General features: G+C 43.4%; 1 protein-coding gene across 1 annotated transcript in view; it reads left to right on the top strand.

Annotated features, from left to right (window-relative positions):
- dnah1 (dynein, axonemal, heavy chain 1) overlaps positions 1 to 26,303 on the top strand; it is a 697,254-nt gene that overhangs the window by 433,941 nt on the left and 237,010 nt on the right. Inside the window, exons 46-48 of the mRNA XM_068051405.1 lie at positions 258 to 436; positions 2,252 to 2,482; positions 4,892 to 5,088. Coding sequence (XP_067907506.1) covers positions 258 to 436; positions 2,252 to 2,482; positions 4,892 to 5,088 — 607 coding nt within the window. The remainder of the gene's footprint in view (positions 1 to 257; positions 437 to 2,251; positions 2,483 to 4,891; positions 5,089 to 26,303) is intronic.

Here is a 26,303-nt window from a genome sequence, read left to right as displayed (position 1 = left end):
GGTCCTAAATCTATGAAAGCCTGCTGCTGTCCACTTAAGTACCTGATTGGCATGAAATTCAGCGGGCCTTTTGGAAAAAAGGCGACGCAGGATCTTGCCGTCGGTTTCCCTCAACGTCAAGACCCCCGCCGCCAGCATAAAATTCCTCCTTTTGTGCCTTCCTCACAGTTTATATTCCCATCTATCTTGCTATCATCAGCAAACCTAGATACATTACTCAGGGCTGTGTTAAAGTGTGGCTGTTTTATTTTTCACAGATAATGCTGAAGAGGTGAAACTTCTGAATGAGCCACTTGTTGCTGCAACAATCGAAGTATACTCCACCATAACATCACAGCTGCTCCCAACCCCTGCCAAGTCACACTACACCTTCAATCTGCGTGATCTATCAAAGGTCTTCCAGGGGATACTCATGGCCGAATCTGCTTATACTAAGGTGTGTTGTAGCCATAGCTGTACCTAGAGCACAACTCTCTCTCACCTCCTGCACTGGCACAATCAGTTGCTTCAAGTAACAGATCCTTATGAAGAGCATTTTTTTAAAAATATTCATTCTCAGCATGTGGGCATCATTGGCAAAGCCGACATTTATTTTCCAATCCTAGTTGCCCTCAGAAAGTGGTTGTGGGCTTTCTTTTTCAACTGCTGCAGTCCATTTGATAGAACTGAGTGTCTTGCTAGGCCTCTTCAGAGGACAGTTCAGAGTCAACCTCATTGGTGTGGAACTGGAGTCCCAAATAGGTCAAACTGGGTAAGGACAGCCAGTTACCTTCCTGAAAGGACATATCTGAACCCTTTTGGGTTTTTACAATTATCCAGGTACTGCTGTTGGTTTAGATTGTAATGCCAGTGACAACCATATGATAATAGCCACCGATGTCAGAAATGCAGTACACCACTAGTATATTCCTGTTTTCCATCTGTTACCAAATTGCTGGTAATTGAATTTATACTTTGAGTGCCAATGGGGTAGATTTTCCTCTTCATCATTAGGCTGCCCAAAAGCAATGAAATGAAAATCGGATCGGCTGTGGGTGATCTGCTCCGCCTGATTGTTGCCCAAGAAATGAAGACAAAGCCTACCCCAATTAGTTCAATTTGCACAGTAGACCATTTAACCCCACAGTTCCCTATGCTGCACTGCTCACTTGATCCATTCATCTCACACAAGTTAGCAGGCACTGCTGGAGAGATGACAGTGAGAAAACTGGAGTTTTCATTGACAGGTGAGCCAAAGCAACTTCTCTTTCCACGTTTTGAACCTCTGTAGGCAACACCATATAATACAAAAGGATTTGTTATCACAATATAGGCTACCAACACAGAATCATGCACTTCAGAGCCTACTTCCATGAAAGATCTCATGATGCTTTCATTTTGAGGTAATCATCTGTGCCACCTTTATTTGAATGGGAATATAGAGTAGAAGGGTGACTCCAGGGAGTCAAAGGTTCCTGATACCCATGTGGCAACCATGGACAGAGGCAAAGTGCAGGTGCAATGAAGCTCATGCTCCCACCAGAATTGTTCTCAATCATACCTTTGGGATTTGGAAACAGCACTTCATGTATCTCACAATATAAATCAGCTCCCCATCCCCAGAATAATTGTGCTGAAACCGCCATCCACTCTAAACATAGCCTCTGACATCAGAGGGAGTGTCACCAGGGGAGGGAGTTGCTTGAACCGAGAATTTAATAGATACTGACCTGGATTATGCCAGGCACCCAATATACTGGGAGACAGGAGATACACCAGGCAGAAGGCGGGTACAAGTGAGAACCATTTGTGAATCCAGGCCTCCCAAGGAAAGCAAAATGGCTTCTCATATCTCCTCTAGTCTGGCAGGAGACTGAGATATGCCCATAGTCGTACAGGTGACCACCAGATTATTTAAATTAGGCAACCTTCTCCTGACCCTGGGTGGTCGGGTGAGGCTGGCATTTAATGGCAGGCTTGACATCTGGAAGATGGATGAATCTACTGTGTTTGCAGTTCATGAAATGTAAAATACTTGATGACCGAGTGGGTCCCTAGGGTACAACCCAAGTTTGAAAATCCGTGCCTTACATATATAAAATATTATTACCTCACCACCTTACCAATGGTCAGAATACATGAATTGTGCAAGATGAGAAGTTCTCTCTGATTTTCTGAATGGAATCTTGAATTCATTGATGCTCACTGAGTGACTGGAACAAGTGTCCTGTGTTCTGCACTGCCTTCTCATTAGTTAATTTTCTTGTTTTAGACGAAAGTTCTGTTGCTGAGACTGTGGTACCACGAAAGCTGCCGTGTGTTTAAAGACCGCCTGGTGAATGACAGTGACCGCAACTGGTTTGAAAATCTGATGCACAGCAAGCTTTTAGAATTGGGTACAAGTTTTGAAGAAGTTGCTCCACAACAGCCCGTTCTTTATGGGGATTTCATGGCTATTGGAACAGATAACAGGATCTATCAGTTTATTGACAACATGGAGAAGGTGAATTTGTGCCCTGCGCCTAACGATTACCATGAATCTGCCTATGCAATGTCAGTTGGTAGAACCCAAATTATCTCTGCCTAGGAGCAAGAATTGCAGTGCTGCATTTTCCCTGTTAAATAAGACAGAGTCATTTCCTATTTAGCAGTACCATGTAAACTTGTCTCAAGCTCTACTGTTGTCAGTTTTAAGTTGTAGTGGTTTCCTGACAAACCAGCCTCACAGCTGCCATCTTTTTGATTGGCCCGTCCTGATGGTGCAACTCACCAACTGCATCTTCCAGTGAGGACCTGAGCCCAACAACCAGGATGGTTCATGTCCCAATCCCAGTTTGTGTTGCATTAGCTGATCTCAACCAGGATGACAGGTGAGCCACGAGAAATAGCTAGTGTTGCTCGGTCAGGGAGGAGAAAGAGGAGTCCTGATTCTTGATCACTATCCAGTCATTGTACTAAAAGGTGTGCCTGTGTATGATGTTGGGTGAGGCTAGGATTGAACTTGCCAGAGAGTCAATTATCTTGTCTTCTCTCACAGTCCAGACTCATAAATGTAAGTGATCTGTTAAAATAGGCTCTGGGACTGCTGATGCCCCCAGAAAGATTAATTCTACATAGATCGATTACATTTACTTCAGTCTGGACTGTGAGTGTTGAATATCAGACACTTCATTGCCAAGCCCAATCATGTCCTCACCCAATGCTCACACATACACTTTCTAGCAGAAATGACCAGATAGCAACCATGAATAGTGATAGATTTAGAGAAAAAAATAAGCTATCAGATTGCCTTAATGATACCAGGAGCAACCTACCCCAGCTGAATGTATCATCGAGGGCACTGCTGTCCTTTCAAATCAGGATATATAGCTCCAATATTGTCTCACACCTGCACTGGGGTATTAGTGGAATGCAGCACATCCAAGGTGAATGCCTCCTGACCAGATCCTCCCTGGATTTGAGGGAATGGGTTATTACTGTGGGCCAACCCCTTTTGGTTGTGTCCAAAACAGCATCTGAAAAGTCTTCAGCCCTGGGGATCCCATGAACCCTGTGAAGTAAAATGTTCAACTACCTTTTTGGACCTAGTTGGTCTTGCTATCTGCCCCTCTAATTTGAGGTGTGGAGGTAAGGTGCAGCTTCTTTGGGTGCTCCCAGAAGAAAATGAGCCACAAGATGCAGTTAGATGCACCACACCTCATTTCAATACCATTATGGTGCCTGCACCTGTTATAGGCACAGGCACTCAACCCCTCTCCCTCACCTGTGAATCCTGTGGCAATGTAAGGGTGGGACATATATCCAGCATCATGTGATTGTATGTCTCTGCCTCTTTTCCTTCTTCTAAATACATGGGAACTGAGCATTCCCAAGCAGTGTAAGAAAGGAATATTGGTGCCCATATCTTCTACTATTGTTGATTAAGTTCTTTTACTAGAACCAGCCTCCCCAATACTACTTGGATCAGAGGACACAGAAAAGACCTGTCCTGTGCAGTCAGTTTAATCAGCAGATCACATAGTGGTGTTACTGTATTTATACTGCATCAGAACAATGTAAGCAGTAGTACAGAAGTTGGCATTCTTGAAGACCAACCTTTGGGCAAATAGAATCATAAAGTCATAGAGCTTTACAGCACAGAAACAGGTCCTTTGGCCCAATGCGCCTCCGCCAACCATCAAGCACCCATCCTAACTAATCCCATTTCCCCGCACTTGGCCCATAGGCTTGTATGCTATGGCATTTCAAGTGTTCATCTACATACTTCTGGAACGTCGTGAGTGTTCCTGCCTCTACCACCCCTTCAGGCAGTGTGCTCCAGATGCCAACCACCCTCTGGGTGAAAAAATTCTTCCTCAACTCCCCTCTAAACCTCCTGCCCCTTACCTTAAATCTATGTCCCCTAGTTATTGACCTCTCCGCTAAGAGAAAAAGTTTCTTCCTATCTATCCTATCAATGCCCCTCATAATTTTGTATACCTCAGTCAGGTCCCCCCTCAGTCTTCTCCGCTCCAAGGAAAACAACCCCAGCCCATCCAGTCTGTCTTTATAACTGAAATGCTACAGCCCGTTCCCAGATGGTAGGACCCTAGGGAGTACAGAGGGGCCTTGGGGTGCTTGTCCATAGATCACTGAAGGCAGCAGTACAGGTAGATAAGGTGGTTAGGAAGGCATACGGGATACTTGCCTTTATTAGCCGAGGCATAGAATATAAGAGCAGGGAGGTAATGATGGAGCTGTATAAAACGTTAGTTAGGCCACAGCTGGAGTACTGTGTACAGTTCTGGGCACCACACTATAGGAAGGATGTGATTGAAATGTGTGAATATAACTCCAATATGCCTCTTATCAAACTCTTACACTAAAGGAGACATGATGTAAGCAAATAGTATTTCCTCTTTATTCCTTGTAGATGGTGCAAGTTATTGAGGAGTACATGGATGACTTCAATCAGACTAGCACCAACAAGTTGAAGCTCGTTCTTTTCATGGATGCCATCCAACACATTTGCAGAATCAGCAGGATTCTTCGGCAACCTATGGGCAATGCTCTGCTACTGGGAGTTGGAGGCAGCGGGCGTCAGTCCCTTACAAAATTAGCATCACATATGTAAGTAGGCGTGAATTACATCTGTCCAGCAGCATATACTGCATTCTTTTATGGAATTTCTCTGAACAGATATTTGGTGAAGTTAAAATGGTGTTGTTTTGTGTGAACCTCAAGCCGTTAGAAACCAGTTTGGACCGTCCATAATTTCGCATTAACTGGGCAGTGTCACTCTATGAGACTATAAATGTGGGAGGTGTTTTTAAGCTGAGAAACCTAAGTGAAGGACCATAGCTCATAATGTGGACCATCAGCAAAGTTGAAAAGACAGGATACAAGTCAAATAAGAAGCTATGGTTAGATGATGCCAAGGTTGAATGTAAAAAGCATATGAATCAGGGTGCCAACAAGGTCCACTGCCTTATTCACTAATCTTACTTGGTTGAGGGAAGGACAGGATTGGCAGCTAAATGTTCCGGGATTTAGAAGCTTCAGGCAGGCTAGAGGGGGATTTAAAAGGTGTGCGGGAGTTGCATTACTGGTTAAGGAGAATATCACAGCTGTACTGCGGGAGGACACCTCAGAGGGGTCATACAGCGAGGCAATATGGGTGGAGCTCAGGAATAGGAAGGGTGCAGCCAGCGGGAGGTAGAGGATCAGATATGTAGACAGATTTTGGAAAGATGTAAAGGTAACAGGGTTATAGTGGTGGGTGATTTTAACTTCCCCTATATTGACTGGGACTCACTTAGTGCTAGGTGCTTGGAGATGGGGCAGAATTTGTAAGGAGCATCCAGGAGAGCTTCTTGAAACAATATGTAGATAGTCCAACTGGGGAAGGGGCCGTACTGGACCTGGTATTGGGGAATGAGCCTGGCCAAGTGGTCGAAGTCTCAGTAGGGGAGCATTTCGGGAACAGTGACCATCATTCCATAAGTTTTAAGGTACTTGTGGATAAGGATCAGAGTCGTCCTCGGGTGAAGGTGCTAAATTGGGGGAAGGCTAGTTATAACAATATTAGGCAGGAACTGAAGAATTTAGATTGGGGGTGGCTGTTTGAGGCTAAATCAATATCTGACATGTGGGAGTCCTTCAAACGCCAGTTGATTAGAATCCAGGACCAGCATGTTCCTGTGAGGAAGAAGGATAAGTTTGGCAAGTTTCGGGAACCTTGGAAAATGAGGAATATTGTGAGTGTAGTCAAAAAGAAAAAGGAAGCATTCATAAGGGCTTGAAGGCTTGGAACAGACGAAGCCCTTGAGGAATATAAAGAAAGTAGGATGGAACTTAAGCAAGGAGTCAGGAGGGCTAAAAGGGGTCATGAAAAGTCATTGGCAAACAGGATTAAGGAGAATCCCAAGGCTTTTTATACATATATAAAGAGCAAGAGGGTAACCAGGGATAGGGCTGGCCCACTCAAGCACAGAGGAGGGAATCTATGTGTGGAGCCAGAGGAAATGGGCGAGGCACTAAATGAGTACTTTGCATCAGTATTCACCAAAGAGAAGGACTTGGTGGATGATGAGCCTAGGGAAGGGAGTGTAGATAGTCTCAGTCATCTCATTATCAAAAAGGAGGAGGTGTTGGGTGTCTTGCAAAGCATTAAGATAGATAAGTCACCAGGACCTGATGGGATCGACCCCAGAATACTGAGGGAGGCAAGGGAAGAAATTGCTGGAGCCTTGACAGAAATCTTTGTATTCTCATTGGCTACAGGTGAGGTCCCAGAGGACTGGAGAATAGCCAATGTTATTCCTTTGTTTAAGAAGGGTAGCAAGGATAATCCAGGAAATTATAGGCCGGTGAGCCTTACGTCAGTGGTAGGGAAATTATTAGAGAGGATTCTTCAGGACAGGATTTACTCCCATTTGGAAACAAATGGACTTATTAGCGAGAGGCAGCATGGTTTTGTGAAGGGGAAATCGTGTCTCACTAATTTGATTGAGTTTTTTGAGGAAGTGACAAAGATGATTGATGAAGGAAGGGCAGTGGATGTTGTCTATATGGACTTCAGTAAAGCCTTTGACAAGGTCCCTCATGGCAGACTGGTACAAAAGGTGAAGTCACATGGGATCAGAGGTGAGCTGGCAAGATGGATACAGAACTGCTCAGTCATAGAAGACCGAGGGTAGCAGTGGAAGGGTGCTTTTCTGAATGGAGGGCTGTGACTAGTGGTGTTCTGCAGGGATCAGTGCTGGGACCTTTGCTGTTTGTATTTTATATAAATGATTTGGAGGAAAATGTAGCTGGTCTGATTAGTAAGTTTGCGGACGACACAAAGGTTGGTGGGGTTGCGGATAGTGATGAGGATTGTCAGAGGATACAGCAGGATATAGATTGGTTGGAGACTTGGGCGGAGAAATGGCAAATGGATTTTAATCCAGACAAATGTGAGGTAATGCATTTTGGAAGGTCTAATACAGGTGGAAAGTATACAGTAAATGGCAGAACCCTAAGGAGTATTGACAGGTAGAGAGGTCTGGGCGTACAGGTCCACAGGTCACTGAAAGTGGCAACGCAGGTGGATAAGGTAGTCAAGAAGGCATACGACATGCTTGCCTTCATCGGTCGGGGCATAGAGTATAAAAATTGGCAAGTCATGCTGCAGCTGCAGAGAACCTTAGTTAGGCCACACTGAGAATATTGCGTGCAATTCTGGTCGCCACACTACCAGAAGGATGTGGAGGCTTTGGAGAGGGTACAGAAGAGGTTTACCAGGATGTTGCCTGGTCTGGAGGGCATTAGCTATGTGGAGAGGTTGGATAAACTCGGATTGTTTTCACTGGAACGACGGAGGTGGAGGGGCGACATGATAGAAGTTTACAAAGTTATGAGTGGCATGGACAGAGTGGATAGTCAGAAGCTTTTTCCCAGGGTGGAAGAGTCAGTTATTAGTGGACATAGGTTTATGATGCGAGGGTCAAAGTTTAGAGGGGATGTGCGAGGCAAGTTCTTTACACAGAGGGTGGTGAGTGCCTGGAACTTGCTGCCGGGGGAGGTGGTGGAAGCAGGTACGATAGCGATGTTTAAGAGGCATCTTGACAAATACATGAATAGGATGGGAATAGAGGGATATGGTCCCCGGAAGTGCAGAAGGTTTTAGTTTAGACAGGCATCAAGATCGGCGCAGGCTTGGAGGGCCGAATGGCCTGTTCCTGTGCTGTACTGTTCTTTGTTCTTTGTTCTTACCAAGGTTTAGATGAGAGTTAATCCTGCTTATTATTTCAGCAACAGAAGTCTGCCATTTCCTTTTACTTTTTACTTGTGAGTTACTCCCTCATATTCCTCTGTTTCTATCTATTAGTCTGTTTCTGTGTCTGTCATTCTCTGATCAATCTCTGTGTTTCTTTTTTTCTCTCTCTCTCTCTCTTTCTCATTCTCTGACCTTTCTCAATTTTGCTCTGTTAATTGTCTGTTACTCTCTCATCTTTCTATGTTAATCACCTTCTGTTATTCTCTGACCTTTCTCTGTTTCTCTGTGTTACTCTCTCCCTCTGTAACTACTTTCTCCTTATTTTATTTGTTGATCTCTCTCTGTACTCTTTGGCTTGGTCTCTGGTTTGATTACTTTCTCTCTGTTACTCTCTAATCTCTCTCTGTGTTTCTTACTTTCAGTGTCTATCACTCACTGACCTTTATTTTTGTCTTTCTGTCTTAAGTGACAATTGTACAAAAGTAAAATTATGGCAGGGAATTAATTTCAAAGATCGATATAGAAAATGTTCAGAGCCACCTGCTACTTTTATAGGAAATATTACATACAACTTTCTACATCTGATAAAGATCTCCATTTCAAAATGTAATTTTAAACAACTAAATTGAAGTTTCCTAATGGAACTAATGTACTGTATGAAAAATATTAATTTCAACCATTTTTATGTTTAATATCTTCCTCAATCCTGCCTTTTCTCTTTCTTTTCCTATTCACTCCTCTTTCTGTTCTTTTATATTCATCCTGTTTTTTCTCCTTTTTCTTCTATTACTCACTAGTTTTCCTTTCTCCATTTTATTTCATGCCCTCTCCCTTTTCTTTCTTCCTCACGGGTACCATTTAACAGTCAGACAATTTGGACTGGGCCTTTCATGCTTGAACAATCTTTATTGGGCACATTTCCAGCAGGATTGGATTTATGTTCCACCCAGCTGACCCCAGCCATATTTCTAGCCCTGGAAGTCATTTAGACATGGGAGATGGGCCCCTCGGTCACGACCAGGAGTTGCAATAGTACGAAGGCAAAGAGTCGCTGCAGCAGGCCCAGAATGAAGCTACTTATGTCGCTGATCAATTTTCTTTTCTTAGAACAATATAAATTTGAGTGTTATTTGTGTTATTAAAATATGTGGAATCACACTGTTGGAGAGTTTAAGGCACTGTTGCTGTAGATGTACATGACTAACTGGCATGCATAGCTTTCCAAACATTCTCAGCGCAGATCTGTGCTATGTTCTATGTTATTCAAATAAAGTAGAGCAGCAAAACCAACTTACATTTATGTAAAATAAAAGCAAAATACTGCGGATGCTGGAAATCTGAAATAAAAACAAGAAATGCTGGAAATACTCGGCAGATCTGGCAGCATCTGTGGAGAGAGAAGCAGAGTTAATGTTTCAGGTCAGTGACCCTTCTTCAGAATGAGCAAATATTAGAAATGTAAAAGGTTATAAGCAAGTAAAGCAGGAGTGGGGCAAGAGATAACAAAGGAGAAGGTGTAAATAGGACAAGGTCACAGAATAGCTGACCAGAAGGTCATGGAGCAAAGGCAAACAATATGTTAATGGTGTGTTGAAAGACAAAGCATTAGTACATTAGTACAGACTGAAAATTGAACAGCCTCAAGTACAAACATGAAAAAACAGTGGGTAAGCAAACTGAACAAACTAAGATGAAATAAAATAAAATAAACACAAAAAATATATTAAAAAAAGAAAAAGAAAAAATAACTGAAAATAAAAGTAAAACGGAGCCCGTCATGCTCTGAAATTATTGAACTCGGTGTTCAATCTGGCAGGCTGTAGTGTGCCTAATCGGTAGATGAGATGCTGTTCCTCGAGTTTGCGTTGATGTTCACTGGAACACTGCAGCAATCCCAGGACAGAGATGTGAGCATGAGAGCAGGGGGTGTGTTGAAATGGCAAGCAACCAGAAGCTCAGGGTCCTGCTTGCGGACTGAGCGCAGGTGTTCCGCAAAGCGGTCACCCAGTCTGCGTTTGGTCTCCCCAATGTAGAGGAGACCATATCGTGACAGCTATTTATCGTTTTTATTTTACATTTTTGTAGCACTTTTAACATAGTAAAACATCCCAAACCACATCACAGGAGCATTATCAATGAAAATTTCACATGCAGTCATAGTTGTTGTAGTAGTAGTAGCAACAACATATATTTATACAGCGCCTTTAATGTAATAAAATGTCCCAAGGCACTTCACAGGAGTCACAAAAGGAAATTAGTTCAGATGACCAAAAGCTTGGTCAAAGAGGTAGGTTTTAAGGAGTGTCTTCAAGGAGGAAAGTGAGGTGGAGAGATGGTGAGGAGTAGGGAGGGTATTCCAGAGCTTCTGGCCGAGGCAACTGAAGGCGCAGTCACCAATGGTGGAGCAAATAAAATCAGGGATGCACAAAAGGCCAGAATAAGTGGAGCACAGATATCTAGGAGGATTGTGGGGCAGGAGGAGATTACAGAGATAAAGAGGGGTGAGGAAAACAAGGATGAGAATTCTAAAATCAAGACAGTGCCTTTCCAGGAGCCAATGTAGGCCAGCAAGCACAGGGATGATAGGTGAAAGTGACTTGGTGCAAGTTAAGACACGGGCAGCAGATTTTTGGATGACCTCAGCTTTATGGAGAGTAGAATGTGGGAGACCAGCCAGGAGTGCATTGGAATAATCAAGTCTAGAGGTGACAAAGGCATGAATGACGGTTTCAGCAGCAGATGAACCAAGACAGGGGCAGAGTCGAGAAATGTTACAGGGGTGGAAATAAGAGATCTTAGTGATGGCATGAATATGAGGGCGGATGCTCATCTCGGGGTCAGATGTGACACCAAGGTTGCAAACAGATTGGCTTCATCTCAGAATATTGCCAGGGAGAGGGCTGGAGTCGATAGCTAGGGAACAAAGTTTGGAGCATGGACTGAAAGCAATGGCTTCAGTCTTCCCAATATTTAATTGGAGGAAATTTTTGCTCATCCAGCACCGTGTGTCAGATAAGCAGTCTGATAATTTAGCAACAGCGGAGGATTCGAGAGAATTGGTGATGAGGTAGAGCTGAGTATCGTCAGCATACATGTGAAAACTAATGGTGTCAACGCTGCCCTTTTGGATGGTGTCGCCAAGGGACAGCGTGTAGATGAGAAATAGGAGGGAGCCAAGAATAAATCCTTTGGGAACACCAGAGGTAAGAGCACGGGAGCAGGAAGAGAAGCCTTTGCAGGTAATGCTCTGATTACGATTAGATAGATAAGATTGGAACCAGGTGAGAGCAGTCCCACTGAGTTGGATCACAGTGCAGGGACATTGGAGGAGGATGGTGTGGTCAATTGTGTCAAAGGCTGTAGACAGGGCGAGAAGGACAAGGAGGGAAAGTTTACTTTTGTCAAATATTTCTAGCCCTGGAAGTTGTTTGTGACTTGATAAGAGCTGTTTTGGTTTTGTGGCCAAAGTGGGATCCTGATTGGAGGGATTCAAACCTGGAGTTCTGGGAAAGGTGGGAAGGGATTCGGGAGGTGACAACTCATTCAAGGACTTTGGAGCAGAATGGGAGGTTGGAGATGGCATGGTAGTTTGCAAGGGTGGTGGGGTCAAGGGTTAGTTTTTTTGAGGAGAGGGGTGATGAAGACATATTTAAAGGAGAGAAGGACAACACCTGAAGAGAAAGAACCATTTACAATATCGGCTAACATGGAGGGGAATAAAAATAAAAGTGCTGGAAATACTCAGCAGGTCTGGCAGCATCTGTAGAGAGAGAAACAGAGTTGAAGTTGCTGTTTTGAGTCAGACATGACTCTTCTTCAGAACCCCAGGCAGGTAAGTTGGGTGATCAGTTAAGTGGGATTAGGGTTGAGGAAACAAAAGGTGGGTCTCATGGACAAAAAGAGCTGGGAGAGAGTATGCGGGGAGATAGGAGAGAAACTAGAGAAAGATGCACGTTTGGGGCTCGGGCAGCCGGGAGCATTTAGGAGGTTTGGTCAGGTGGACTAGTGGGAGGGAGGGACGTGACAGAGGCAGCTCAGTGGATGGTCTCGATCTTAGTGACAAAAAGTCCATGAGCTCCTCTCACTTATTGTTGGAGGTGAGGGTGGCAGGAACAGGAGAGAGGGGTTTAAGAAGATGGTTTTGAGTGGAGAAAAGAAGCCCGGGGTTTATCTTTGCATTCCAGGATGATCCTGGAATAGTGAGCAGTTTTAGCAGAAGAGAGCAGGACCCGATAGTGTTTTAAATGGTTCAGCCAGATCTGGCAGTGGATGGCGAAACCAGTTGTCTGCTATATCCTTTCAAATTTGTATCCCTTGGACTTAAGTGACCGGAGAAGAGGGCCGTACGAGGGAGAATGGCCAGGGTGAGAGAGATTGATCTTTTTATTTGAGACTAGTGCATCAAAGGTGGAGGTGAGAGTGCGGTTTAGCAAATCAGTAGCTGCAGAAATGTTGTGCCGTGCGTAGGGCCAAAAGCTAGATAGTTGAGATATTGACAGTACAGTTCTAAGTGAATAGGGAGATAGTTTTTTGCAGGGGCAGTTACAGAATGAGGTAAGATTGGGACATAAAAGGGGGATGTGGTTGGAGAGTGATACAAGGAAGTGATGAGATACAGCACTGAAACAGGCCCTTCGGTCCACCGAGTCTATGCCGACCATCAACCACCCATTTATACTATACTAATCCTACACTAATTCCATATTCCTCCCACATCCCCACCTGTCCCTATATTTCTCTACCAACTACCTATACTAGGGGCAATTGCTACTGGCCAATTTACCTATCAACCTGCAAGTCTTTGGCATGTGGGAGGAAACCGGAGCACCCAGAGGAAACCCACGTAGACACAGGGAGAACTTGCAAACTCCACACAGGCAGTACCCAGAATTGAACCCAGGTCGCTGGAGCTGTGAGGCTGCGGTGCTAACCACTGCGCCACTGTGCCGCCCTATAATTGATGTGATGGGACTATCAAGACCATGTGAGGTGGCAAGATCAAGGGTGTGGCCGTGAATATAGGTTGGGGAGTTTACACGCAGGGGAAGACTTAGGGAGGATAAGAGGGCAGTGAACTGAGAGGAGAGAGAACATGATGAGCTCAGATGGAGATTGAAATTACTGAGGATGAGAAGTCTGGAGTTCTGATGAAAGGTCACAGACCTGAAACATTAACTCTATTTCTCTCTCCACAGATGCTGCCAGACCTGCTGAGTCTTTCCAGCACTTTCTGTTCTCAATTTCAGAGTTCCAGCATCCACAGTATTTTGCTCTTATTATGAGGATTAGAAATTGTTCGGTGTAAAGGCTAAGGGAGAAAAGCAGTGAAGACAATTCCAAAGAGAGGACACACCATCCATGGTTAACTAAAAAAATTAAAGATAGTATCAAACTTAAAGAAAAAGCATATAATTGCACGAAGTTGGGTGGCAGTTCAGAAGATTGGACAGAATATAATAAGCAGCAAAGACCGACTAAAAGGTTAATAAGGAGGGAAAAATTAAAGTACGAGAGAAAGCTGGCACAAAATATAAAGACAGTAAGAGTTTCTATAGATATTTAAAAAAGAAAAGAGTTAAAAAAAGTGACCATGGGTCCTATAGAAAGTGAGTCTGGGGAATTAATAAAGAAAATAAGGAGGTGGCAGATGAATTGAACAGGTATTTTGCATCAGTCTTCACCATAGAGGATACAAGTAACATCCCAGAAATAGCTATAAATCAGGAAATGGAAGTAAGGGAGGAACTCAAGAAAATTACCATCACCAGGGAAGTGGTACTGAACATGCGGACTGACAAGTCCCCGGGTCCTGATGAACTTCGTCCGAGGGTCTTAAAAGAACTGGCTAGTGAGATAGCTGATGCGTTGGTTTTGGTTTTCCAAAATTCCCTAGATTCGGGGAAGGTTCCATTCGATTGGAAATAGCTAATGTAATTCATTTATTCAAAAAGGGAGGGAGACAGAAAGCAGGTAACTACAGGCCAGTGAGCTGAACATCTGTCATAGGGAAAATGTTGGAAGCTATTATTAAAGACGGTACAGCAGGGCACTTAGAAAAATTCAAGGTAATCAGGCAGAGACAACATGGTTTTGTGAAAGGGAAATCATGCTTAACCAATTTATTGGAGTTCTTTGAAGAAGTAACATGTGCTGTAGATAAAGGGGAACCGGTGGATGTTTGTACTTAGATTTCCAGAAGGCATTTGATAAGGTGCCACATCAAAGGTTATTGCGGCAAATAAAAGCTAATGGTGTAGGGGTAACATATTGGTAAGGATAGAAGATTGGCTAGCTAACAGGAAACAGAGAGTAGGCATAAATGGGTCATTTTTAGCAAGATCTAATGAGTGGTATGCCACAGGGATTTGTGCTGGGACCTCAACTGTTTACAATTTATATAAATGACTTGGATGAAGGGACCAAAGATATGGTTGATAAATTTGCTGATAACCCAAAGATAGGTAGGAAAGTAAGTTGTGAATAGGACATAAGGAGGTCAAAAAGGGATATAGATAGGTTAAGTGAATGGGCAAAGATCTGGCATATGGAGTATATTATGGGAAAATGTGAAATTATCCATTTTAGCAGGAAGAATAAAAAAGAAGCATGTTATCTAAATAGTGAGAGATTGCAGAGCTCTGAGATGCAGAGGGATCTAGGTGTCTGAGTGCATAAATCTCAAAAGGCCTGTAAATAGGTACAGCAAGTAATTAGGAAAGTAATGTTATCATTTATCACAAGGGGAATTGAATACAAAAGTAGGGGGGTTATGCTTCAGTTATACAGGGCATTGGTGAGACCACATCTGGAGTGCTGTGTACAGTATTGGTCTCCTTATTTAAGGAAGGATATAAATGCGTTGGAAGCAGTTCAGAGAAGGTTTACTCGACTAATTCCTGGAATGGGAGGGTTGTCTTATGAGGAAAGGTTGGACAGGCTAGGCTTGTATCCACTGGAATTTAGAAGAGTAAGAGGTGACTTGATTGAAACATATAGGATTCTAAGGGGTCTTGACAGGTTGGCTGTGGGAAGGATGTTTCCTCTTGTGGGAGAATCTAGAACTAGGAGTCGCTGTTTAAAAATAAGGGGCCCCCATATTTAAGACAGAGATGAGGAGAAATTTTTTCTCTCAGTTGGTTGTGAGTCTTTGGAACTCTCTTTCTCAAAAGGCAGTGGAAGCAGAGTCCTTAAATATTTTTAGGGCAGAGGTAGATAGATTCTTGATAAGCAAGGGGGTGAAAGGTTATTGGAGATAGGTGGGAATGTGGAGTTGAGGTTACAGTCCTATCAGCCATGATCTTATTCAATGACAGAGTAGGCTCGAGGGGCCGAATGGCTTATTCCTGCTCCTAATTCATATATATACACATATATATCTCAGTGATAAAATTTTTAGTGTACTTGGGAGGGCAGTAGAGAACGATGATTTTGAAAGAGAGGTGGGTGGGGTGGAACATGGTGTGATCTGGTAATAAGTGCCACAATGCCACCGCAACAGTGTTGGCTGGGCATGTGGTAAAGAAATATTGGTCCATAACCTTAGTCTGGTAAACATATAACGTAGTTCATAAAATATTTTTTACTGTTATCTAACTCTTGGAAAAACATTTTTCAGTCTCTGCTCCTTGTTTTTGGCTCCGTTTTTATCTCTGAATTGCTTTCTTGTCTCTCATTCCCCTCTCCTATATATTTCTTGTTTCTGTGCATTTATTTTGCCTGTATTCTTAATTTATGCATTTTACCAGATCTAAGGGAAGCAAAATTTGTCCAATTTGGATGTTGCTTTACACAGTGGAATTATTATCCACTGGAACATTAGTTAAAAGGACCCCATGTATTTCAGTTGTAACCCATAACTGTTTATTTGACTTTCAGCGAAAATAAGAGGTTTCTACTACATTGTTAGTAGTAGTCACACATCAAATAGTCCAGTTGACATTTTGATTAAACTCACTAAGAAGGAGCCAAACACGTAGATGATATCTAGTGGCAAAATATTGAATGAATAGTGAAAATAGACTGCCACCTGTATATTTGGCCAAAAGCAAAGTACTGTTGTTATGATACCCGTTGACCACCAACAAACCAAAAGAATCGAATCCACAAAATGACCTCACTTTAGGTAGACTAAAAAGAACGGACAAGATTTCACTTTTATAAATTTTACTTTAACATTCAAACTAAAACCAACATAAATTAAACATGAACTAACAGTTAATTCACGATTGCTGTATATATCTTAACGGTTACATGTTAATTAGCAGATGCAACAAAGGTAGTCTTTACGGTCCACTGAACAGTCTTATCATCAAAATGGCATTGAACAGTTCCACAATACAACAATATCAGGATCTTCCTCCAGTAGGTTTCAAAGTCCGGTCCTCAAGGTTGCAGATCTAGAAGTTATGATGTCCCGTCGATTGCGAGTGACACAATGCTCCCTTTTATGGTTCAGTCTTGTCACCTCTCGAATAACCTCAGCCTTCACGCCACTGTCCTGACAGTGCGGCACCATGGACAACCAATATTAAGCCTCAGTTCAGGATTTTTTTCCGGCAGCCAGATTGTTGCTTTGTAGTCTGCTTACACTCCAAGCAGAAGCCTTCTTTTTAAAAATGCCCAGCTCTTTAGCTGGCTTAACGCTCTCTGGCGTTTTCTTGATAAAATGAAACCAAAACCTTCCAGTTACATGCCCTTGGTAAAATAAAAACTAGTTGTTTTCAATACACAGGACTGTTTGTTTGTCTAACCTGAGTTTGACTTCCAACCTGGAAATCCCGAGCCCCAAATTAGAGACTGTCTCAACAACACAAACACAAGCTGTTTTGGGAAATATGCGGTGTGCCTTTAAGGCTGTAAGAGATCGGTACTTCTTTAAGGCAGCAAGCCTCAGAAGTTACCAAAGAAAGTAGATCTTGGTTTCTCTGGATACAACCATACAGAGAAGGAGAACAAGCCAGCTTCAGGAGTTATGGAAAATGCATCTTGGTTGCTCTGGATACAACCATTCAGAGACAGAGAACAGGATATACAATCTTGCTGTTTAACTTTGAAAGTAGCTGAAAAAAACTGGCTTTGCAGAGACAGTTGAGAGACAGTTTGGGAAACAGACAAACAGCTGTGTGTTAGCACCTGAAAGGAGTGCTCTCTGACCATTTAAACTGAAGGAAGAGAATTTAGTCTGTTAATTTATTATTCTCGCTCAAAATTCTAAAACGTCAAGCCAAAACAGGGATCTCTGATAATTTAAACTGAAGGAAGGGAAGTTAGATTGTGACAATCTTTTATCCCTCAAAAATTCTAAAGCCAAATTGATTCATTAAGAAGTGTTTGCAAGTTGTTAATTGTTGAAATTCATCGCTGGAGAAGGAGCAACAATTTCAACTTCTCAATTAGACTACAGAATGTTCTACTGCTGAAGAACCTTTTCTTCCCCCCCATCAGATGGCTGAGAGGACCTCAAGCAACCTTGGACTGTTGCACATCCAGCAGGAGCGTAAATCTGCAAGACTCTAATTTTTTCTATTTTAAATGTTGGTTATATCTTAGTAGTGTTTAAGAATTTAGTTTTTCTAATTAAGCAGTTAATTTGTTGATTTAAAGACACCTGGTTTGGTTAGCCTCATTCAGGGGTTAATAGATGGTTCAATTTGGCAGGGTCTTTCTTTAATTTGGAAAGTTTAAAATTGTATGTTAGGCGATCTGTGGAGGGATGGGATTGAATTAATAGTGCATTTCTCCCACCACAATCAGAATCATATATTTTGATTGGGGGCTTTGACTGGAGAGGTCGGTCGTAACACTATACGGAACTCTGTTTCCACACGACGACTTCATAACACTGTACACACTGGAAATCTGAAAATGCTTGAAACACTCAGCAGGTCAGGGAGCATCTGTGGAGAGAGAAACAGAGTTAAGGTTTCAGGTTGATGACCTTTCATCATTACTGGAAAAAGTTAGAGATGTAATGGGTTTTAAGCAAGTGCAAAGGCAGGAAAAGGAGGAAAGAACAAAAGGGAAGGTCAGTGATAGGATGGAAGGCAGAAAGGATTAAATGGCAACAGGGGTGATGGTGCAAGGCAAAAGCAGATGGTAATGCAACAAGTAAAGAAACAAAAGATGGGTGAAGAGGAGCAGCTAATGGGAATAGCAGAATCATCACCAACAGTTGCCATCTGAAAACATGGGGTCTGTGGTTATGATCTGAAAATGTTTAACTCAGTGCTGCGTCCAGAAGGCTGTAAAGTGCCTAGTCAAAAGATGAGGTGCTGTTCCTTGAGTTTCCACTGAGCTTCACAGTGTAGGAGCCCGAGTACAGAGAGATGAGAATGGGATTGGGGCAGAGAATTAAAATGACAGGCAACTGGAAGCTCGGAATCACGCTTGCAGTCTGGGTGGAGGTGTTTTGCAAAGTGGTCACCTAATCTGTGTACACTCTACCTAAGGTTGAGAAAACTGCATCATGTAGCGAATATGTACTAAATTGAAGAAGTACAAGTAAATTGCTGTTTCACGTGGAAGGAGTGTTTGGGATCCTGGAAGGTGTGACGGGAGGAGTTAAAAGGGCAGGTGATGCATCTCCAGTGCTTGCATGGGAAAGTGTTGTGGGAGGAGGAGCAGGTATTGTGGGTGATAGAGAAGTGGACCAGGGTGTCGCGGAGGGAACAATTCCTTCGGAATGCTGAAAGGGGAGGGGAGGGAAAGATGTGTTTGGTCGTGGCATCACGCTGAAAGTGGCCGAAATGGTGGAGGATGATACATTGAATGTGGAAACTTGTGGGGTGGAATGTGAGGACAAGGGGAATCCTATTATGATTCTGGGAGGGAGGGAAGGGATCAGAGCAGAAATGGAATGGACATGGTTGAGGGCCCTGTTGACCATGATGGAAGAGAATCCTCAACTGAGAAAAAAGGAAGATAAATTGGAAGCCCTGGTATGGAAGGTAGTAGTGTCAGATCAGATGCGACAAAAATGGAGAAACTGGGAAAATGGAATAGAGTCTTTATAGGAAGCGGGATGTGAGAAAGTGTAGCCAAGGTAGCTGTGGGAGTCATTGGGCTTATAGTGGATATTGGTTGATAGCCTCTCCCCAGAGGTGGAGACAGAGAATCAAGGAAAGGAAGGGAACAGTCAGGATGGACCATGTGAAGGCAAGGGAAAGGTGGAAATTGGAAACAAAGTTGATGAAATTTTCCAGTTCTGGGTGAGAGCGGGAAATGGCACCAATACAGTCATCAATGTACTGGAAAAAGAGATGAGGGAGGGGGCCTGAGTAGGATTGGAGCAAAAAATGTTTCACATATCGCACAAAAAGGCAGGAATAGCTAGGGCCCATAAAGCTTCCCATAGCCACACTTTATTTTTTTATTTTTTTTATTTAGCGATACAGCACTGAAACAGGCCCTTCGGCCCACCAAGTCTGTGCCGAGCAAGAACCACCCATTTATACTAACCTTACAGTAATCCCATATTCCCTACCACCTACCTACACTAGGGGCAATTTACAATGGCCAATTTACCTACCAGCTGCAAGTCTTTGGCGGTGGGAGGAAACCGGAGCACCTGGCGAAAACCCACGCGGTCACAGGGAGAACTTGCAAACTCTGCACAGGCAGTACCCAGAATTGAACCCGGGTCCCTGGAGCTGTGAGGCTGCGGTGCTAACCACTGCGCCACTGTGCTGCCCTGCGCCCTGGAGGAAGAGAGTGGAGTCAAAGCAGATGTGAGAGCAAGTTCAGCCAAGTGAAGGAGGGTGGTGGTAGATAGGAACTGGTTGGACTTCCATTCAAGGAAGAAACAGAAATCCCTCAGGCTCTCCTGGCGGAGTTTGGAGATGCAGAGGGATTGGACGTCCATGGTGAAAAGGGGATGGTTAGGGCCAGGAAACTGGAAACTGCTAAAGTGACAGAGGGTGTTGGAAAAGTCACAGATATGGGTGGAAAGAAATTGGACAAGGGGAGAAAAAATTGAGTTCAGATGGGAAGAAATCAGTTATGTGGGACAAGAATAGGCTGGAACGATGGGTCTGCCAGGGCAGTCCAGTTTGTGGATCTTGGGAAGGAGGTAGAAGCGGTCTGTGTGGGGTTGGTGAGCTATTAGGTTGGAGGCCATAGAGGGATGGCACCAGTTGGTGATGATGCTTCTTTAGTCATTAGCTGCTGGTGGTGATTCTGCTATTCCCATTTATACTTCCTCTAGATCAGGGTTGTCCAACATACGGCCAGCAGGCCAGGATCCGGACCGCCAAAGGTTTCCATTGGGCCTGTGGGTGTAAACTGTACCCGGGGCCGTACCTCATCCTCGCCAGGGCTCTGTGTCTGGAGATGGGAAATTTCATTTTGTCTTCTTCTTGCAGACCGGCCTTTTTAAAAACATCATGCTGTCAGTTTCACAGTTGACAGCTGCTGAAGCAGGAATGCACTTTCCAACTTCGGATAGATTCGGGGTTTTCCAGCAGGCTTTTAAAAAAAGTGGGAAAACCCCGAATCTGTCCGAAGTTGGGAAGTGTGTTCCTGCTTCAGCAGCTGTGAAACTGACAGTGCAACGCTTCTTCAACAAACTGACCAACCACAAAGCTGCTGTGCTGAGTGCTCCCGCTACCTGCAACTGTCAGAGAGAGGGACAGAGAGTGGCGGCGGGAACAAGAAAGAGGGAGGAAACAAAGAGATAGAAAAAGAGATATAGAGGGGAGGAAACAAAGAGAGAGGGGAAAACAGAGAGGGGGAGCAAAGAGAGAGGGGGGAACAAAGGGAGAGCAGAGAGAGGGGGGCAGAGAGAGAGGGCGACAGAGCAAGAGAGTGGGTGTGGACAGAAAAAGAGAGAGGGGGCAGACAGACAGACAGATAGAGAAAGGGGGACACGAGAGAGAAAGCGGGGACAGAGAGAGGGGGGGACACAGAGAGTGAGGACAACACAGAGAGGGGGGACAACACAGAGAGGGGGAACACAGGGAGAGTGGCAGAGAGAGATCAAGATCCCTCCTGACAGATGGATATCTATCCGGAATACTCTGTGTTGCTATAAGAAGTGTGCGGGCAGACATTGACTATTTGTGCAAACAAAAAAATGCCAAGTTTCACACTAAATCAGTGCCCAACATAGTGTTGAGAAAGTAAGTCAATAAATTAATCTTCTCATTTAAAGCTTCTTCACAAAATGCACATTTGTTGCTGTTTTGATTAATAGTAAGATAACTTTTTAATGCCTTTATCTTTCTGAAATTGTCTCACCTGCCCCTCATGTAAGATAAAAATTGTATTGTGGCCCCCCTCGCAAAAACGTTGGACAACCCTGCTCTAGAACCATTTTTTGTTTCTTTACTTGTCCCATTACTATCTCCTTTTGCCTTGCATCATCATCCCTTTCATCATTTAATCTCTTCTGCCTTCCACCTTATCACAGACCTTTCTTTTTGTTCTTACCCCACCTCAGCTCTTTCCCTGCCTCTGAACTTGCTTAAAACCTGTTACATCGCTAACTTTTTCCAGTAATGATGAAAGGTCATCAACCTGAAATGTTAACTTTGTTTCTCTCTCCACAGGTGCTGCCCGACCTGCTGTGTGTCTCCAGCATTTTCTATTTTAATTTCAGATTTCCAGCATATACAGTATTTTGTTTCTGACAAAATATAGAGGTGGCAGTCTGTTTATCTTTCATCTCTTCCATCTTGGCTCAGTGAATACTCTCACACCTAAACTATAGTGGTAAATGAGAGTCTGCTAAATACACGATTGAACTCCTGTTTGACTACTGCTTTCAGTCTTGTGGAATTAGAAGCAGTAAGACATCCTCAGTGCAGCTTAAAGCTACCTTTTTTAATCCTTCTCTTTTTCTGTTTATCATTTTCTCTTCTTTTGTTCTCACTTCATAGACCATCAAACTGTGAGATTCGTGGTTTTGCTGTGTTTCTCTTGGAGAGAGAGAGAGAGACAAAGCAAGACACCACTAGAGCGACAGGGCTAGCTCAGTAATGGAAGAATTCTATAACAACGATAGCATTGTAGTTTTAACACAGTATTGCTGTGGTGGTATGGACAGCAAGACATTAATATTCTTCCTTTACTCTTGAAAATATGTGAGAATGTTTTCTTGAGGCAGAAGGATGTGAGATCAGATATCACATAAGAAGCTCTCACCAAGTCAGGAGTGTTGGAAATTACTTAATCAAAGCCCATTGTTGTGATGTAACTTGGACTATGCTCTCACACTACTATGAATGGTGCTGGTCAACATTAAGTCCATGTTGAGCAGAACACTTTTCTCTCACCCTCCTTAGCCTGCTACTCCCTGTACTTTGATTTACTGTTATATATTTGGTTCTTCATGCTGCCACCATATAGGGTCTAGCCAGAGAGGTTCTTAAGCTGTACTGTTTACACATTAGTCTTTATTGCATAGTAACTATATACACTCCACACTAGCCTGTGTGTCTCCTTCAAAAGCCACTCTGTAACTGTTCTCGAGTCTCTCCCACATGATCTCTTACCTCATCCTGGTGGGCAGTAATCTTTACATCCCCCCAAGTTTTTATCCCAATATATATTTACATACATTCACATTTTTATTTACATGCTACCCCATCTCCTCCCAAGTCTCTGACTTCTTAGATTCATTCTATCCAGAGGTTTCACAACTCTCCCTGATCTTCTTGTTGTCAGGTGTGGAAGATTGATAGTCTTTCTCTGATCCCTTGTTTCTTGACCTGGACGGCCTACGTTGAGGTTTGTAGCATTCAGTGCTTTTTGAATTTACGGTTCATCATCTGAGTCGTCTAAATGTATGACCGATTGACGTCTTTGATGTAAAGTGTTACGACCAGGTGAGAAAGAGGTCTAGATCTCCCTTTCAGACTTCACCTGGTCTTACCGTAACAGGGTTTAATTTTAAACACACCTTGTTTTTAGCTCCCCTTGGTGAATCCTTGTTCACTGCTTTCCAATTATAAAGCAAAGAAACCAGCACAAACAGGTTTTCTTAGGTTTAAAGAAGAAAAGTTGAAATATATTAAACTTAAACTCTAACTCGGTTGACACCTACTGATACACGGCGCACCCATGCTAGCATGCATACGTGATACACACATGCAAATAGAGACAGAAAAGAGCAGAAGAAATAAAGTGGAAAAGTTTGAGGCAATATCTGAAGAGTTTTTGTTATGGTTCTTCAAGCTCACTGTAGAGTCCTTGATTGTAGGTAGATCTTGCTTTTTGTTGGGGCCCAGTATTCTTCTTAAACCTTGTTTACTGTAGGAGACTTTTCTCTCTTGAGGTTCATGTATCTTCAGTGGATTCAGAGGCTTGTGAGAAAGAGATGCAAGCAGACAGGAGAGATCTTCTCAGTCAGGAGCATTCTGCTTTCTGCCCAAGCTGTTTGTACAAATTCAAAAAAGTCAGGTTGCCAAGCAGGTTAGTCATGTGACTAGCTGGTTTGACCATGTCCGTTTGTGTATTCAGTCATCTTAGCAGTCAACCTGGAATGTGAGCTCCCCCACCTTCAATGTCTGGTGATCAAAAGTCCATTGTGGGTTGAATGTGTCTGGGAATGGTCCTTTCTCCTTTCCAAGCACTGTGTGTTAATATGCAAATGTATTTCCAGCCAAGGGTCCATTGTGGGTTAAATGTGTCAGGGAATGACTGCTTTGTCATTCCAAACAGTGTCTGTTAATATGTAAATGTCTTTCCAGCCAAGATCTGGCAATTTTTAAAGCAGGTCCTTTCTTCACTTCAACAACAATTCGAAATTTTATGTCCATGTGGCAAAATTAATATGCCTCATGCTTGACAGGTAGGGGCCTGCATGACAAAAGGAATAAGATTCATTCTATTTCTACTTAAAGAACCTTCTTGAGTTCGTGGTAGATAAGATCGCTGTTGATTCTCGTCTTTCTGGAGAATTATCCCTGTTCTATTTTGATCTCATACCCATACATTTTACCTTTCTGAAAACTTTGGTAGGTACCTTGTATGGTACTTTTTATTATATTTTTGGGTTTTGATGCGACTTTGTCTTGTACTTTCTGATAATCCTTGCTTTGCAATCCTGGAAGGAATTTCTTGGGTAGAATTGGAAATTGCGTTCGAAGTTTTCTTCCCATAAGGAGTTGTGATGGCGCTAATCTGAACAATAATGGAGTTGTTCTGTATGTCAGTCATGCTAATTGGAAATCTTGACATTTCTTCACCATAGCTTTAATGGTTCTGAATGCTCGCTCAGCTTCTCCATTTGATTGTGGGTACTTCGGAGAGCCTGTTAGGTGAACAAATCCACATTCTTCTGCAAAGTGCGTGAAGTAATGGTTTGCAGATTTTGGTCCATTTTTTTCTTTTTTTTTATTCATTCATGGGACATGGGCATCGCTGGCTAAGCCAGCATTTATTGCCCATCCTTGATTACTCTTGAGAAGGTGGTGGTGAGCTGCCTTCTTGAACCGTTGCAGTCCATGTGCGGTAGGTATGCCCACAGTGCTGTTAGGAAGGGAGTTCCAGGGTTTTGACCCAGCGACAGTGAAGGGATGGCAATATAGTTCCAAGTCAGGATGGTGTGTGACTTGGAGGGAACTTGCAGGTGGTGGTGTCCCATGCATTTTTTGCCCTTGTCCTTCTAGGTGGTAGAGGTCGGGGTTTGGGAAGGTGCTGTCGAAGGAGCCTTGGTGCGTTGCTGCAGTGCATCTTGTAGATGTTACACACTGCTGCCACTGTGCGTCGGTGGTGAGGGAGTGAATGTTTGTGGATGGGATGTCAATCAAGCGGGCTGCTTTGTCCTGGATGGTGTTGAGCTTCTTGAGTGTTGTTGGAACTGCACCCATCCAGGCAAGTGGAGAGTATTCTATCACACTTCTGCTTTGTGCCTTGTAGATGGTGGACAGGCTTTGGGGAGTCAGGAGGTGAGTTACTTGCCACAGGATTCCTAGCCTCTGACCTGTTCTTGTAGCTACTGTATTTATGTGGCTACTCCAGTTCAGTTTCTGGTCAATGGTAGCTCCTAGGATGTTGATAGTGGGGAATTCGGCGATGGTAATGCCATTGAATGTCAAGGGAAAATGGTTAGATTCTCTCTTGTTGGAGATGGTCATTGCCTGGCACTTGTGTGGTGCAAATGTTACTCACCAGTTATCATCCCCCCAAGCCTGGATATTGTCCAGGTCTTGCTGCATTTCTACACGGATTGCTTCAGTATCTGAGGAGTCGCGAATGGTGCTGAACATTGTGCAACCATCAGCGAACATCCCCATTTCTGATCTTATGATTGAAGGAAGGTCATGCTGAAGATTGTTGGGCTGAGGACACTCCCTTGAGGAACTCCTGCAGTGATGTCCTGGGACTGAGATGATTGACCTCCAACAACCGCAACCACCTTCCTTTGCGCTAGGTATGACTCCAACCAGCGGAGAGTTTTCCCCTGATTCCCATTGACTTCAGTTTTGCTCGGGCTCCTTGATACCATACTCGGTCAAATACTGCCTAAATGTCAAGGGCAGTCTCACCTCACCTCTTGAGTTCCGCTCTTTTGTCCATGTTTGAACCAAGGCTGTAATGAGGTCAGGAGCTGAGTGGCCCTGGCGGAACCCAAACTGAGCGTCACTGAGCAGGTTATTGCTAAGCAAGTGCTGCTTGATAGCACTGTTGATGACACCTTCCATCACTTTACTGATGATTGAGAGTACACTGATGGGGCGGTAATTGGCTGGGTTGGACTTGTCCTGCTCTTTTGTGGACAGCACATACCTGGGCAATTTTCCACAGCTGTAGCTGTACTAGAACTGTACTAGGGGTGCTGCTAGTTCTGGAGCACAAGTCTTCAGTACTATTACCGGAATATTGTCAGGGCCCATAGCCATTGTCGGATACTATCTGATCAGATATACTAAGAGTTACAAAAACTGCTTATAAAACTCTGGTGGCTCCTTCAGTTGTTGTTTTGTACATCCACTTAACTTCGATCCATTTTGAGAAGTAATCAACTATAATTAGATAGGATCTTCCCTCAAAGAAAAATAAATCTATTGACATAGTCTAGTTGGGAAATGAGTCAAAATTAGTGCTTCTCTTTGATCTTGTCTGTGTACCTGACAATTTTGTTGGA

Source organism: Heterodontus francisci, chromosome 19, assembly GCF_036365525.1.
Source record: "Heterodontus francisci isolate sHetFra1 chromosome 19, sHetFra1.hap1, whole genome shotgun sequence".
Lineage (NCBI taxonomy): Eukaryota > Metazoa > Chordata > Chondrichthyes > Heterodontiformes > Heterodontidae > Heterodontus > Heterodontus francisci.
The sequence above is the reverse complement of the archived record's forward strand: the minus strand, read 5'-3'. Positions and strand labels throughout refer to the sequence as shown.